At 46.8% G+C, this 17,089-nt stretch overlaps 1 protein-coding gene and 1 long non-coding RNA gene across 2 annotated transcripts; both read right to left on the bottom strand.

The window, feature by feature from the left end:
- Positions 1-3,305: 3,305 nt before the first annotated feature.
- Positions 3,306-4,802, bottom strand: LOC116861120 (zinc finger protein 549-like; the record flags this gene model as incomplete). Its single annotated transcript, XM_032847600.1, has 2 exons — positions 3,306-3,891; positions 4,096-4,802. Coding segments are annotated over 2 exons (957 nt in total), but the record flags the coding sequence as incomplete, so codon positions are not given.
- A 75-nt stretch (positions 4,803-4,877) lies between these two features.
- Positions 4,878-10,428, bottom strand: LOC116861185. The gene is made up of 3 exons (XR_004381427.1): positions 10,359-10,428; positions 6,555-6,679; positions 4,878-5,269 (listed from the first exon to the last, which is right to left on the bottom strand). It is a non-coding gene; the product is annotated as an uncharacterized LOC116861185 (long non-coding RNA).
- Between the last annotated feature and the right edge of the window lie 6,661 nt (positions 10,429-17,089).

The following is a 17,089-nucleotide window of genomic DNA, read 5'->3' as shown; positions in this document are numbered from 1 at the left end:
AGGAGGAGCTATCTTCCCTTTGTTTTAATATCATGGAAAATTTTAATAATGGATGTTAAGGCATAATACTTGTAAGCATTTCTTTGTAGACCTCATTTATAAGATTGAAGAGGATTGCTTCTATCCTTAGTTTAATATCTCTTCCAGTGTAACACCAAACAATTGGCAAATTGAAATTTGATGTAAAATTTACCACTTATAACATCATCAGACAAAAGAGAAAATACTTGGAGATATATAAGATATGCGAGGCCTATAAAAAGCAAACTAATCTCAGGGTTGTGGATTCAAGCCCCACTTTGGGTGTACAGATGACTTAAAAATAAAATCTTAAAAAAAAAACCCACTGTGAAAAAAAATTTATTTTTTTTTAAAGATTGTATTTATTTATTTGACAGACAGATCACAAGTAGGCAGAGAGGCAGGCAGAGAGAGAGGAAGGGAAGCAACCTCCCTGCTTAGCAGAAGCCCGATGCGGGGCTCAACCCCAGGACCCTGGGATCATGACCTGAGCCAAAGGCAGAGGCTTTAACCCACCGAGCCACGCAGGCACCCCATCAAAATTTTAATAAAACCTAAATAAAAGGAGACATATCATGTTTATGGATTGGGACACTCAGTATTCCTTCTAAATTGAAGATTAAATGCAATCTGAATCCTTGTAGGCTTTTTTGTGATATAGAAATTGACAAGTGGATTCTATTTTTTTCTTGTATTTTTAACTTAAATTCAATTAATTAATATATAATGTATTATTAGTTTCAGAGGTAGAGGTCAGTGATTCATCAGTCTTATAGAATACCTAGTGCTCATTACATCACATGCCCTCCTTTTTTTTTTTTTTTAAGATTTTATTTATTTTTTGACAGAGAGGGAGATCACAAGCAGGCAGAGCAGCAGGTGGATGTGGGGAGCAGGCTCCCCACTGAGCAGAGTCTGATGCAAGACTCAATCCCAGGACCCTGAGATCACAACCTGAGCCAAAGGCAGAGGCCCATCCCACCGAGCCACCCAGGCGCCCCAATCACATGCCCTCCTTAATGTTCATCACCCAGTTACCCATCCCCTCACTGTCATCCCCTCCAGCAACCCTGTTTGTTTCCTATGATTAAGACTCTCTTATGGTTTGTCTCTCTCTGATTTCATCTTGTTTTATTTTTTCCTCACTTCCCCTATGCCTCTGCTTTGTTTCTTAAATTCTGCATGAGTGAGATCATATCATAATTGTCTTTCTCTGACTTATTTTGCTGAGCGTAATACTCTTTAGTTCCAACCACATCATTGCAAATGGCAAGATTTCATTTTTAATGGCTGAGTAGTATTTCATTGTGATTGTGTGTACACCACATCTTCTTTATCCATGCATCTGACAAGTGGATTCTAAAATTCATATGAAAAGGTGAAGGACCAAGAATGACCACTACAACTTTGAAAAAGACTGCTATAGGAATAACATGACCTTGATTTCAAGACATTATTAAAAAAAAAAATTATTCAGGGCACCTGGGTGGCTCAGTGGGTTAAGCCTCTGCCTTCAGCTCAGGTCATGATCTCAGGGTCCTGGGATTAAGCCTCACATTGGGCTCTCTGCTTGGCAGGGAGCCTGCTTCCATCTATCTCTCTCTGCCTGCCTCTCTGCCTACTTGTGATCTCTATCAAATAAATAATAAATAAAATCTTTAAAAAAACCCCAAATTATTCAATACATGAAAATATAGGAAATAGATAAATGCAATAGAAGAAAGTCCAGAAATAAACATACAGAGAAATGACAGATCTTCAGTGAAGATACAAAAGCCAATTCAAGGGAGAAGGAATAATCTTTTAAATCAATATGGTAGCAGCTCTTGGGTATCCGTTTTTTTTTGTTTTTTTTTAAATAATCTGTATGTCCAGGGTGGGGACCAAACTCTGGACCCCGAGATCAAGAGTCACATGCTCTACTGACTGAGCCAGCCAGGTGCCCCTGATATCCATTTTTTCTTTTTTTAAGGAATGTCCAAAAATTAACTAAAAAAAGGCACATACACGTCAGTAAAAAAAAAACTTAAAGAAACAAAGGGAAAATTATGTCTTTAAATTTGGCAAATTTTTTTTTTAGCAAATATTTCTTATATACAAGATCAAAAGAATATCCAGTGAAAGAATGGACAAATCTGACTTCCTTAAAATTTAAAAAATTATTTTCACAAGAAAAGTGATTGAAAAAAACAACACCATGACTGGAAGAATATATTGGCAAATATTTAAAATAGAAGACTTTTGGGGCACCTGGGTGGCTCAGTGGGTTAGGCCTCTGCCTTCGGCTCGGGTCATGATCTCAGGGTCCTGGGATCGAGCCCCGCATCGGGGTCTCTGCTCGGCAGTGAGCCTGCTTCCCCCTCTCTCTGCCTGCCTCTCTGACTACTTGTGCTCTCTCTCTCTCTCTGTCAAATAAATAAATAAATAAAATAAATTAAAAAAAATAAAATAGAAGACTTTTAACCATAATCCATGGACAAATGTCAAAACTCAGTAATTAACATGATAAATCATACAAACAGAAATTTCCAAAGATATGATAGCTGGAAATTAACACATGAAAAACATCTAAATACCACATCTTAGGGAAATACAAATTAACATCACCAGGTGCCATTACACACCTACTACACCACTGAAATTAGGAAGTCTGACCACACTAGGTACAAGGATATAAAGAAACTGGAACTCTGGTTCTGGTTTTTCTGGTGAGAATGCAAACTGATACCAACCCATCAGATTATCCCTTAATAAGTTATGACACAGGAACGCACTGCGACATTATTAATCACAAAGCCCTGCAGTATTTCCCAGAATGTCTTAGGAAGCAATGCAAAGGATGCCAAATTAGGAATAAGAAGTATTTTCTGACTCATACTGTGCTCCTGACATGACACTGCAACTCACAAAAGCTGTTCACCCCTTTACACTGGCAAATCACAATTCTATCTAAACCTGCAAAGGGCACATAACCTCCAAACTTCAACATGGCTTAAAAAATAAGGTGTTTGTCTACTACTAAGGGTTTTCTCTACTGTGAACTTCCTGGGGCCTGATGAAGCAATATCTTCCACCAAAATACTTTCCAGGGGCACCTGTGTGGCTCAGCTGTTAAGCGTCTGCCTTTGGCTCAGGTCATGATCCCAGGGTTCTGGGATCGAGCTCCACGTTGGGCTCCCTGTTCAGTGGAGAGTCCGCTACTCCCTCTCCCACTCCCCCTGCCTGTGTTCCCTCTCTCACTGTATCTTTCTGTCTAATAAATAAATAAAATCTTAAAAAAAATACTTTCCACATTTGCTGCACAGAAACGCTTTTCTCCAGTGTGGACTTTGTGGTGCTGAGTAAGTCTATCCTTGAGGCTGACGAGGTTTCCTATGATTTCCCACATCCATTATACTCAAAGCTTCTTCCTCCAGCTTGAATTCTCTTTGCTCAAGATTTCTTTTGTCCATGGAGGACATCCCATATTTATTACACTTATTCAAGGCCTCTCTCCAGCATGAACATTTTGGTGTTGAATGTGAGTGGATCAGTGATCAGTGTCTAAAGAATTTCCCACATTCATTACATTCATATGGCTTTTCTCCAGAGTTTCTGGTGCTCATTGAATTCAAACCCTTTTATGAGGGTTTTCCCACACTTGCTGCATTCTTAAAACCATTCTCCAGTGTGGATTCTCTGGTGCAAAAGAAATCTTTATTTTGTGGATGAAAGACTTCCACATTTACCGTGCTGAGATGGCCTTCTGTGGTGTGAACCTTCCGGTGTTTAAGGAGGGTGGAGCTGTGTCCAAAGAACTTTCCACACTGGCTGCATTCAAAAGGCTTTTCTCCAGTGTGGACTCTCTGGTGCTCAAAAAGTCTGCTTTTGGGGCGCCTGGATGGCTCAGTGGGTTAAGCCACTGCCTTCGGCTCAGGTCATGATCTCGGAGTCCTGGGATCGAGCCCCGCATCGGGCTCTCTGCTCAGCAGGGAGCCTGTTTCCTCCTCTCTCTCTGCCTGCCTCTCTGTCTGCTTGTGATCTCTCTGTCAAATAAATAAATAAAATCTTTAAAAAAAAAAAAGTCTGCTTTTGTAGACAAAGGACTTCTCACACTCACTGCACTTATAAGGCCTGTCTCCAGTGTGGATTCTCTGGTGCCCGAGAAGTCTCCTTTTATGGATGAAGGACTTCCCACATTCACTGCATTTATAAGGCCTTTCTCTAGTGTGAATTTTCCAGTGATGAAGAAGACTGGGTCTGTGTCTAAAGACCTTCCCACATTCGTTACACTCACAAAGCTTTCCACCAGTGTGGATTCTCTGGTGCCTTAGAAGTATTCTTTTGTAGAAGAAAGACTTCCCACACTCACTGCACTTGTAAAGCCCTTCTCTAGTGTGGATTCTCTGGTGCTCAAGAAGTCTGCTTTTATAGGGGAAGGATTTCCCACATTCATTGCACTGATGAGGCCTTTCTCCAGTGTGAACTTTCCAGTGTTGATTAAGGCTAGATTTGTACTTAAAGAACTTCCCACATTTGCTACACTTGTGAGGCTTTCCTCCAGTGTGGACTCTCTGGTGCTCAAGAAGTCTGCTTTTGTAGACAAAGGACTTCTCACACTCGCTGCACTTATAAGGTCTTTCTCCAGTGTGGATTCTCTGGTGCTCAAGAAGTCTTTTCTTGGAGATGAAGGACTTTTCACACTGACTACACTCGTGAAGGCTTTCTCCAGTGTGAGCACTCTGCTGCTCCTTGAATTTAACCTTTTTGTGGCAGGCCTGCCCACCCGTGCTGTGCTGCCCTCACGGAATGTGAGAAACTGCCTTGCTCCGACTGCTGCTGTGTGGATGCTCTTCACTGGGGATGGCCTGGTGCTGGAGAGAGCCCAGGCTGCCCAGGGAACCATCCTCAACTTCCCCACAGATGACAATATTGTCTGACACGAGGATTTTGCTCTTCATGAACAAAGCCCTGTGGTCCTCCCTTCCAAGGTCCTCCTTGTCACAGTCCTGCTTCTGGTTCTGGTCTATGTATGAACTAAACAAGCACAGTTTTCCACAAGGCCCACGAGTTCACAGGTTCAGCCCAGCACACGCTCCTTCGTGCTCAGCCAGGTACAAGATGTCTTTCTCTGCTGGGACACACACAACACAGGAACAAGCCCCTGGGATAGACAGGCCTAAATCTGGAGTCCTGGAATGTGACACTCTTTCCACAAAAACACAGTGCTCAGAAAAACCTTCCTCAGCTTTTACCCCATGCCAACAACCTGAGAGCAGAAAAATGCCAGTGAAGTTTTATGAGGCTTTGGTGGGACAGGACAGCCCATTACAAATGTGTGTAGGACAAAACCAAGAATGAATCCATGGGTTTGTTTTCAGGACAAGGGAGCCAGGAGCAGGAAGGAGATGCTGTGTAGCACTGGGCCTCTGATGGTTATAGAAAAGTGTGTGGGAAGACAGGGGCCTCACAACTAGCAAGAAAGTAGGATAGAGTGCTGTGCCAGCAAGAAAGGTCTGGTACAACTCACTCCTCTGTGAGAGGTTCTCAGCAGGACCTTGCCTGTTGGTGACAAGTGTGTACTGTTTAGAATGTATGTCCCACCCCAGAAGAAGACAACTGCCTTTTAGCTGGTGGTCAATCGTTTAGGGCTATGTGCATATCTCATGACACACACAGTGCAGGGTAATGTAGCAGAACACTGTGGATAGAGAAAAGGGGAAAGGTGTGAGGGACACAGATGTAGGAGAGACCCAGGGACTAGAAGTCACAGCAGAAATGACAAGTGGGCAAAGTGTCAAGGGCGGGGAAGAAGGATTGAAGCAAAGTATGGCCACAAGTCTTGGCACTAAAACAGTAGTAAGCAAAGGACAATTTCCTGGTATGATTTATACTCAATCCTGAAATTATGCCTTCCCACTGCTCCTCCTCACCAGATCCTATTGATCCCCCTTCCTATGGTTGGAGAGATGTCTGAGCTATCAGGTACCCAGGGTTCTCCTGTACCCCTCCATTCAACGTAGGCAATTTTCTGGGACCTAGCAGGTTGATGTCCTCAGGAGAAAACAGGGCAGTTAAGTGGGTGACACTGGCCCAGAGGGACCCAAACACTGATAGATTACAGGAAAGAAGTTTATTGGTAGGAGGATTCTGAGGATGGTCTTGCAAAAAATAATTTGGGGTTCCCTGCAAATACTGACCATGTCAGTGTCTATAATTCCCTACACAGGCAGTACACAAAACAGAAGGGGGCAGAACCTATGACAGAGATCTTCCACAAATGAGAACAGTCAACAAAGTAAGGAGGAGCAAGGCTAATCAGCACCGATCAGGCAGGTCCAAGGCTCAGAAACCAAACCCTTCTGTGAGAGGCTTCAAGGCAGAACATGTTGGGGTTTCATAAAGCCCAGGCCCAGCAAACGCAACACCTATGCCAGGAAACCAGGGAAGGAAGCAATGCCCATGGCCCAGCTCTGGCAGGGACAGAAATCCTTGGAAAAAGGAGAAGAGCACAGCCTCTTATAAGGCAATGGTGTGTGAATGAGGGTCCTTACCCAGGGACGCTATAAGCGCCAAGGTCTCCAGCATCACAGTGTGGTACAGGCGTCTCTGAGCCTCATCAAGGAGACCCCACTCCTCCTGGGAGAAGTACGGCCACATCCTCAAAGGTCACATGGCCCTGTCATGAAGAGGGCAGAGCAGTGCTTAAGCAGCCTCTCTAGCCAAGACCCCCAAGTCCATGGCCCTCTTCCACAGCTCCCCAACTCAGAGGAGACACCGGGTCCCACCCTAGGGTACCCCTCTCCGTCATGTCAAATGCCTCACTATTGCCAGTCATCAGTAAGAACAGATGGGGAGAGAGGCAATCTTACCCATGCTCTAGGCCGCTGTATAGAGTCCCTGCCACTCTCCTCACAGTCAACTCACCTAGGATCACACAGATCGTGCCCCATATGTCACTTAGGCTCAGCCTTCTGCCTTTAGCCCTGAGTACAAGGATGCTGAGTGCGTCTTCATACTTCCTCTGCATTTGCACAATGGAACCGCTCCTTTCTCACATGCCAGGTCACAACCACTCACCCACAACACCACTGATACCTCTGGTCCTTGTCATAGGCACCTCTCTGACTTCCCCATATGTCACTCTGCAAGTGGTTCCCAGCCAGTACTTGCCAAATGCCAGAGGATCCCGGGCTATCCCAGGGTGTCAGATGGACCCTCCTGCTAGACGCAGCCCCAGCACTGCTCTGAGGACCGCCCCATGTTGCCTGGCTCCGTCTTCCAACTTTAGCCACTCTAGTCCATGCAGGCATCAGACCCCCTAAGCCCTCCTCCTTCTCAGTGCTGCTTGTGTTGTTCTCACACCCGTCACACCTCTCTTCACCTCATCTCATTCAAAGCCAGGCCCACTTCTCCCACTGCAGCCAAACAGACTCTCAGCTGACCTCCTCTTCCCTTAAGCTAATCTGTCATCCCATCTGACCCGCTTCAGGTTCCAGCAAGAGTTGTCACAAAACTGAACCTGTAGAGCGAAAAAAGTAGCACACCTTACTCAGTGTCATCTGATCTCTGTTACTGCTCTTTTTATTTTTGTAATTTTTTAAAAAAGATTTTATTTGTCCATTTAGGAGAGAGAGAGAGCATGAGAAGGGAGAAAGTCAGAGGGAGAAGCAGACTTCCCATGGAGCTGGGAGCCCAATGTGGGAACTCAATCCCGGGACTCCAGGATCATGACCTGAGCCAAAGGCTGTCACCCAACCAACAGAGCCACCTAGGCGCCCTGCTCTGCCTTTCGATAAATCTTGCATCCAGCCCCTGGGAATCCTGTGCCACCACCTGGACTCCCACTTAAGGCCTGTTCCCTTACACCCACCCCCACCCCCGTGGTACTGTACCTTCTCATGTCTTAGTGATGACAGCCATCCCTATCCAGGTGCCCAAGAAGTGGGTCAGTCCATGGAGAATATCCTCACCATCCTTCCCCTGTAATGGCATTGCCACCATGATCTGCAGACTGCCCCTCTTAAATATGACACGGTCTGCATGCCTGCCACCACTGAGGGGTGTCTTCAAACCTAAACCCCTTCCCTGAAATCCAGATGTTTGCTTCTAGATGCCCACCTGTCACCTCCACTCAGAGATCCCTGCAATATCTCAGATGCAACATGGCAAACACTGAGCTCCGGACAGTGCTGCTATGAACTTTCCATCTCAGCAATGGCACTTCCATGCTTCCAGCTAAAGCCAAATATCCTGGAGTAATCCCAGACGCTCTCTCATCCTGTAGAGCCGAAAATCATCCCTACTTACAAAATAGCCAAGAAACAATACAGTTTTCTCCAACTATGGTGCCAGTGCTATGATCCGCTACCATTAACCTTCACCAAGACTGCGGCCTCCACTGGGGTCTCCCTTCCTCCACCTGCACCCCCACAATCTGTCCTCCACTCTGCAGGCAGACTAGCCTACTTAGACCTGAATCAGATCACTTCCCTTCTCTGCTCCAAACCTTCCATGGACCCAGGACACTCAGCAGACCCAATTCCTCAGGCTGCTACCTGACGACTGACTCCTGCCCCTCAGTCTCTGCCCCCAGCAGATCTAACACAGGCCTGTGGTTCACTGAACACTCCCTTGTGGGCATGTTGGCTCTTGTGCCAGGAAGCCCTTCATTGTGTCACCTTATGGACTAGAGAAATGGGACACCTCAATACAACTTCTGAACTTCATTAAGGACTCTGCACCTAAGATGACCCAGGGCCTAGAACAAAGGGTCTGAGGATGTCTCTTTTATCTATGTGGCAGCACCATGGGAGTGGCCATCAGGGCCAGTGAGCACAACCTCCCAGCACGTCTATTATTTCAATGTGTTCACCATCCTGGAGGTTTCCTGAATCTCACTGCTCCAGTCTTTATACCTTCAGCTCCTCTCCCATCTAGGAGGTAGGGGGTAGCTAAAAGTTGAAATGTCTTTTGTTGTTGCTGTTAACATCTCCTTTATTTTTATGTAATCCCTACACCCAACGTGGGGCTCAGACTCTTTTGACCCCAACATCAAAAGTCTCATGCTCTTCCATCTGAGACAACCAGGCACCCTGAAAGTTTAAACTTCTAATCACCTGGTCCTTCTGTTGACCACCCCCAACTTGAGGCTATCCAGGAGTCCCACCCCAAGTCACCTCATTAGGATAAACTCCTGTGTGATAAAAGGGGACAGTTATGATAAAAACCACTGCTAACACCCAGGAAATCCCAAGGGCTTTAGGAGATCTATGGCAAGAGTCCATGACAAAATCCAAATATATATATACATTTTATCACAGAGGTATATTGTCATTTCAGTCAACTATTGCTCGTGTAAGGTTAAATGGCTAAAGCTACAGCGTTTTGAAGCTGTACTTCCTGGGAGAGCGGAGGCACCTACGAGACCTTCTTGAACCTGGGCTGCTCCACCAGCCAGGCTGGCCCTTCCTCGCTCCACGGGGAATAGTCAGTCTGTTGAGCCTCAGAGCAGAGACACCCCTCACCCGCCCTCACACCTCCCCTTCCCACTTCAGCAGGGCTCCCTCCTCATTGCAACTTCCCCTCCCGCAGTAAAGCCCTGGACCACGGGACCCTCCCGCCTGCAGGCGCTCCGCCCGCCCTCCAGCCCCAGCTCTCTGTTCCTTCCTCTCAGGGCCTTTCTTAAAGAAGCGTCCAGATTTTTCCAGCTTAAACCCGAGAGCCAGTCTCGGTCCTGGGGCAGGACTCGGGCGGTCACGACACCGACATCACTGCGCCCGCTTCCGCGGAGTCCAGAGCAGAGACTACAGCCGCCAAGGCGTCCCCTCTGCTGTGGGAGCTCGGAAACAGTGTGTCCGAAACCCAGCTCCTAAGCTCTCCCGGAAGCCTGCTCCTCACACCAGCGCCTCGCCGCAGCGCGTCCAGACCCGCAAGCAGAAGGCCGACGGAGAGTCTTTCCTCCTGTCCTGCTCCAGCCACAGGCGCGGCCGCGGGACACCAGCACCACCGTTCCGCGTCCTTCGCAGCCGTCTTCCCCGCGCCCCAAGCCCGTCCTCCCCGGGCAGCGGCTGACGGGCCGCACAGCGCCAACCCACCCCGCGTCCCCGTTCCCTACCCCGCCGCCCCGGCTGCTCGCGGCAGACGGCAGTCGGACCCCCAGCTCTGCCGAGGCTCGTCTCACGCGCGCCCCGGGCTTCGCACGCGCCGGCCCCTTCCTCACGTTTTCCACGGGCGGCCAGAAATGGGTCCCCGCCCACGAACGCCCGCGTTCTGGGGAGCCGGGCCTGGCAGTGCCCGGAGGAGACCCACCCCCTTGGGGCTCGGGCCGGTGAGGTCCAGAGAACACACGCTCTCACCTGAGCCGGGTACGCCAGCCCGGCCGTCACCACCGTAACGTGCGGGCTCAACTGGGCCAGGGGACAAGCGATAACGGCGGCACCGGGCAGGAGGCCCGAGCGCGGCTCCCCGGAGCCGCGCTCACACTGAACCTCGAACCCGCTCCTGCTCGGGGCACACGTGTATTCTTTCCGCTCCCCTAGGTTCTAGCTCCTTCCGCCTGACGCAGACTGGGAGCACCGCCTCCACGAGCTGCCGGCGGGGAGCCCCGCCCCCTGGCCGTCCTCCCTCTTGGACACGCCCACTGTGCGTCCTCATTGGTCAGCGTGATCAGGAAGCTGGGCGCACAGTCTTCTGGGTAACGTAGTTCCTTTCTTCGTGGCTTGCAGCGGGGTGAGAGCTTCCGCCGCAGGTGGAAGGTCGGGTGGCCACTATGGAAAAACACATCAAATAAAAGTCCGCAAAACCTGTTCACCTTAACATAAAACGGCCAGTTATCTTATCAGCCAAACATGGGCTTATTGGGGAATAAAAGAATTGTAATCCAGGACGAAGAAGCTACGGCAAAACCGCCGGCAGAAGGACGAAGGAGAAGAGCCCACCTTTACGGAGAAAAGAGCAAGTTGGGAGGAGTGTTATAAACTAGAAGTCCCCTGGGATAAACTGGGAGTTCCAGGTCGAGTGGCTTCTCGGTGGCTGAGTTGCCGAGCTGGGGGGTGAGCCACGCTCGCGTTCTGCCGCGGGCCGTGTAGAGCAGTATGCATCTGCCAGGTCAAGGGGACCCCTTCCTGTGGGGCTGCGTTGAGCGCCCGCGGCAGCGCCCGGGAGCTCCCCGCTGAAACCTCCTCTCTGCACTCTAGGGAGGTTTCCGTTACTAATTCTCATAGGTACGTGTGTGTAGAAGGAGGATTCACTGAGCTTTGGATCAGCAGCTATGACTTAAGAGAGATCTGAGTGACTGAACGTAGATTGGTTTAGAAAGACCCTCCGCTGGCGAAACAGGGTTACCTGTCCGGGCTAGGAAGGGGGAAGGGGGTTAGAGGAGGGGCGGGTGTCAGGGCATATGCTCCTGACATTTATACATAATTGATTCCCTAAAAACTTACACTGAAATTTTCCATTTTTAAACTTACATTTTATAATTTTTAAAACACCGCTTAATATTGAAAAGAGAAATTTGGGACGTAGCTAATAGAGTAAAAAATGTAAGAGGGACGGACCTGGGTGGCTCAGTCAGTTAAGCATCCAACTCTTGATCTCAGCTCAGGTCTTGGTTTTGGGGTTGTGAGTTGAAGCTGTCTCTTGGGCTCCCGACTGGGCATGGAGATTAGTTACACACACACACACACACACACATATGTAATAGACCTAGGACAGTGAAGTAAACTAACAAAAAGGGAAAGATTTGTGATTTTTTGGAAGAAACATCATAAAATAAATTTAAAGCTCTTTTTAAAAAATATTGATTTATTTATTTGACAGAGATCACAAGTAGTCAGAGAGGCAGGCAGAGAGAGAGGGGGAAGCAGGCTCCCTGCTGAGCAGGATCCTGGAATCATGACCTAAGCTGAAGGCAGAGGCTTTAAACCACTGAGCCAACCAGGCACCCCAATTTAAATCTCTTTTTTAAAATAAAGTTAAATCTTAAACACTTAGGTAAGAAGATGTATTCTGGGAATTAATAAAATTTGCTCATATAAAAGTCCAAATCAAACTCCAATAAATCTGAAATTGCTGTAGTTACTGATCATTCCAGCCCTTAAAGACTTCAGAAACACAAATCCAATAAAAGATTATGATATTCCCATAATCACAGGGTGTTGGGCAACAAAGGGAGGATCCAAATTAAGTAACTCCTGCTCTTAGAAAGAGCGACATGAACTTCCCCATCAAACAAGTTCTCCAGGGGCACCTGCATGGCTTCGTTGGTTAAGTGTCTGTCTTCAGTTCAGGCCATGATTCCAGGGTCCCTGCTCAACAGGGAGTCCGCTTCTCCCTCTCCCTGTCCCTCCCCCCCTTCCCCTGCTCATGCTCTCTTTCTCTCTCTCTCAAGTAAATAAAATCTTTTTAAAAATATACAAAAATTATTTTCATATAAAAGTTTAGGGGCGCCTGGATGGCTCAGTCTGTTAAGCCTCTGTCTTCGGCCCAGGTGGTGGTCTCAGGGTCCTGGGATTGAGCCCCGAAACGGGCTCTCTGCTCGGTGGGGAGCCTGCTTTCCCCGCTCTCTCTCTGCCTGCTGCTCTGCCTACTTGTGATCTCTTTCCCTCTGTCAAATAAATAAAATCTTTTTTAAAAAGTTTGCAGTAATTTTTCTATGAGATTAGTGCAAGTCATGAATTTAAAATAAGAAAACAGGGCGCCTGGATGGCTCAGTGGGTTAAAGCCTCTGCTTTCGGTTCAGGTCATGATCCCAGTGTCCTGGGATCGAGTCCCGCATCGGGATCTCTGCTCAGCAGGGAGCCTGCTTCCTCCTCTCTCTCTCTCTGCCTGCCTCTCTGCCAACTTGTGGTCTCTGTCTGTCAAATAAATAAATAAAATCTTAAAAAAAAATAAAAAATAAAATAAGAAAACAGGGTGCCTGGGTGGCTCAGTCTGTTAAGGGTATGTCTTCAGCTCAGGTCATGATCCCAGAGTCCTGGGATCGAGTCCCGAATGGGGCTCCCTGCTTAGCGGGGTGTCTGCTTCTCCCTCTTTCTCTGTCCCTCCACCCAACTTGTTCTCTTTCACATGCGTGTGTGCTCTCTCTCTCTCAAATAAATAAAATCTTTAAAAAATAAGATAAGTAAAGAGTGTCTGATTGACATAATGCATTGGAATTCAAGTTCAAAACTAACAATCATTTATAAAAGTTATAGAGAGGGCCTCCCATATTTAGATTCCTCCTGCAAGACTGGGTTGTGGTGGTGCTACAGAACATTGGAAAATGGCTGCTTAAAAAAATCATTCAGTGGTAATCCTACTGGTTAAACTCCAGTTTTCATCTCTGCTCTTAATCATACAGAAAAATTAATTTCAGATAAGACTTCAATAAAAATATATAACTCTTACAAGATTGTGGAAGAAAACATACCTGTGAAATTATAGAGCAGGAGCTCTCAAGCCAAATATAAAACTTATCAAAAGATATACACAAACTATATGAAAATAACAGGCTTCCGTTATTAAAAAACAATGACAACATAAACACTGAAATAAGACAAGTAAGAAAATACTGACTCATCTACAGGGACACCTGGGTATCTCAGTCAGTTAAGTGTCTGCCTTCAGCTAAGGTCATGATCTCAGGGTCCTGGGATCAAGTCCCACATTGGGCTCTCTGCTCAGCAGGGAGCCTGCTTCCTCTTCTCTCTCTACTGCCTCTCTGCCTACTTGGGATCTCTGTCTGTCAAATAAATAAATAAAATCTTTAAAAAAATTTTTTTGAAAAAAAAAAAAAGAAAGAAAAACCAACCTCTTCTCCCAACTTCAAAGCCATTGCTATGATCCAGCTACCATCAGCCCTCCCCTGGACTGTTGTAGTAACTTACCCTGGGGTCTCCGGATCACCTCAGGCTGCCATTCCACGACTGGCTTCTGCCCCCATCCCTCAATTTTCTGTGCCCAGCAGACATAATAGAGACCTACAATTCATTCGCTGAACACCCAACTCATTGTCATCCCTAAGCATCTGAACACACTGGTTCCTACAGCCAAGTTACCTTTCTTTTCCTCCTCCTACTGGTTGAGTATTGCCCCAGAAAGTGAATCCCACCCCCGACCCCACCTCAGTTGACGGTGTTTCCATTCTTGCAGGTGCTAGACCCAAACCCTGCAGTCATCCAGCTCCCAGAGATCTAGAATCCAACTACCTCCCCCACTTCCTCAGCCACCCTTCTGGTCCAGCCACCTTCAGCAGTGTTCCAGACTACTGCACTTTTCTCCTTCCTCGCCCCCACAGTTGGTTCTCCACTCAGAATTTCCCAGAGGACTTGTTCATGATGAGTCAGATCACCTCCCTTTTCTGCTCCAAATCTTCTGTGGCTCCCCAGACCCTCAGAACAGAGGCTCAACTGCTCAGCCAGTAGTTCCAGTACAGAATCCTGCCCCCACTGCCCTCTCAATTCCCACCAGATATAAAGCAGACATGATTCCCCGAACACTATCCACTCAGCCTCACCTCCAAGCCTCCAGACACTGCTTGCCATCTCAGGGACAATCTTTGACTTCATGTTGTGCTGGTTGCCAGAAATGTGGACTTTATCATATAAGCCCTGGACTGGATTCAGGATTCAGGAATCCAGGCCAAGGGGAGCCCTCAAGTTCCCCACAGCAAGAAGTGCCAGCTAGAAAGGTGAAGAGGAGCCCATGAAACCACTCTCCCTCAGACAGGGACCAGGCAGGTGGGGGTCTGGGGGAGGGAGGGCCAATCACAACTTTAATCCATCTCAAATCCTTGATCTTTTTATCACCTGTACTCTGTTCTTCCTGTTTCTGTATGACCTTCTAACACACTGTGTGACTTAGTATCACAGGTGCATTGTTCCCTTTTTCATCAACTACAGAGTAAATTCCAGGATTTCTATTTATATTCTGTGTACTGATATATTCCATATGCCTAGAAATGTGCCTGAAACCCATAAACTACACAATAAATATTTGTTAAAATACTGAACAAATAAGCACCTCACAATACCCTATTTATTCACACAACTCTGGATATACTTTTTCCCTCCATCCACACTGTTTTTCCCTTCAGTTTCACTGTGCTCAGTGCTCTCAGAAATGAGAAGGAATTATCTTCTGTAAATAGAGCCCTCAAACTGACTAAGACATTTGATCAACCTCTTTCTTTCACTAGTTAGATAAAACGGTATTCTTCCACATTCCATTAGGACTAAATTATTTCTTTTTTTTTTTTTGAAGATTTTATTTATTTGACAGACAGAGATCACAAGTAGGCAGAGAGGCAGGAAGAGAGAGAGGAGGAAGCAGGCTCCCTGCCAAGCAGAGAGCCTGGTGTGGGGCTTGATCCTAGGACCCTGAGATCATGACCTGAGCCGAAGGCAGAGGCTTTAACCAACTGAGCCACCCAGGTAACCCAAGACTAAACTATTTCAAAAGTAGGTTCTCTCCATCTGTTTCTGCCACCCTTTTTTTTTAAGGATTTTATTTATTTGACAGACAGAAATCACAAGTAGGCAGAGAGATAGGAAGAGAGAGAGGAGGAAGCAGGCTCCCTGACAAGCAGAGAGCCTGATGCCAGGTTCGATCCTGGGATCGAGGACCCTAGGATCATGACCTGAGCCGAAGGCAGAGGCTTTAACCCACTGAGCCTCCCAGGCACCCCACTGCCACCCTTTTTTAAACAAAAAATTTTGAAGATTTTATTTATTTTAGAGAGAGATCACCCAATTTGGAGGGAGGGAGAGAGAGGGAAAAGCAGACTCCCTGCTGAGCATGTAGCCCGGTGTGGAGCTTGGTCCCAGGACCCGGAGATCATGACCTGAGCCAAATTCAGACACTTCCCTGACCGAGCCACCCAGGGACCTCCCCTCTGTCACTCTTAATGGACATCCTATTGGCACTTTTAATAGCTTTCAGAAGTCTTTGAAATCCCAAATATTTTTTAGTTATTTTGGGATTAATTAGAATTAATCTGTACTCCCCATGCAGACACTGTCACTGCACTTACAGATGAAATGATAATCACTTCCCGGCAAGCAGATGAGATCACAGACCAAACATTTATCTCTCTGTGTCCTACTGAGACACTTCACAGATGCCGTGGTGACAGTCCTTGTCCTGGGAGCAAACCACAACAAACTGTGCAAACAGCTTTTCTTTCCAGGTAGGTATCATATTCTTGGAAAATAACCCATTTCAGGAAATCCAGGATAATTATTTTAAACATTGGCCTTCTGAGCTCGTGGCAGGGGTGGGAAATGTCTTAGGTAGATGATAGATATACAGACCCATAAGTGACGGGTAGACAGATAGTAGATAGATGGAAAGATGATAGTTGAAAAGAGAAAAACAGAGAAAGAAAGAGAGAAAGGGTAGATAAGATGACCAAACACATACAAACAGGAAAGACATTTGCTGAGGAAACCAGAAGCATGTCACCAGTCTCATCAAACTGCCTCAGGGCTGCCCAACATCTCCCCTCTCTCCTCAGTTACATTGTTTTGAAACTTCTCTCACTAGCTTCTCACAAAACACCAGAGCAGCGTCCAGTCTCAAGGCATCAAGACACAGGCTGTGAGTAACAACCTGCAGAAGGTGAGCCCCCACTCTGAGGGGACGGATAGTGTCTGTGTGATATCCGCTGCCGGTGTGTGCGTGCGCATGGTTTTGTGTTCTGTTTTGTTTTGAGCAGGAAAATGTTGTGCTAAATGGGGTCTTCAGTGACGTGTCTCTAAATTTCTGTCATCAGTGGAAGCTTGCTCACCCTATTTCTCATTTAGACCAGTGAAGGGCTCGTCTATCTGTCATGTACAGAAATGCAAATATTGTGTAAAGATAAATGGGGTGAAAAGCTTGTGGGGCTATGAATAAAAGAATAATTAGGGCTTGAAATCTCAAAGTGGATATGTTATCCTGGAATTTAAAGTTTTCAAAGTGCCTCAGTTGTCTTGTTGTCAGACTAATCTGACACTCTCTACCCTCCAAGGACTGCCCTGTGGACTGACCCATTCCTGTATTTCTCTGTCTCTCTCTCTCTCTGCCCATAAAATCTCTGATCTACGGCATGATTGCACCCAAATGGCGT

This window comes from Lontra canadensis, unplaced genomic scaffold (genome assembly GCF_010015895.1).
Source record: "Lontra canadensis isolate GAN:19392208 unplaced genomic scaffold, GSC_riverotter_1.0 scaffold191, whole genome shotgun sequence".
In the NCBI taxonomy this organism is placed as follows: Eukaryota; Metazoa; Chordata; class Mammalia; order Carnivora; family Mustelidae; genus Lontra; species Lontra canadensis.
The sequence above is the reverse complement of the archived record's forward strand: the minus strand, read 5'-3'. Positions and strand labels throughout refer to the sequence as shown.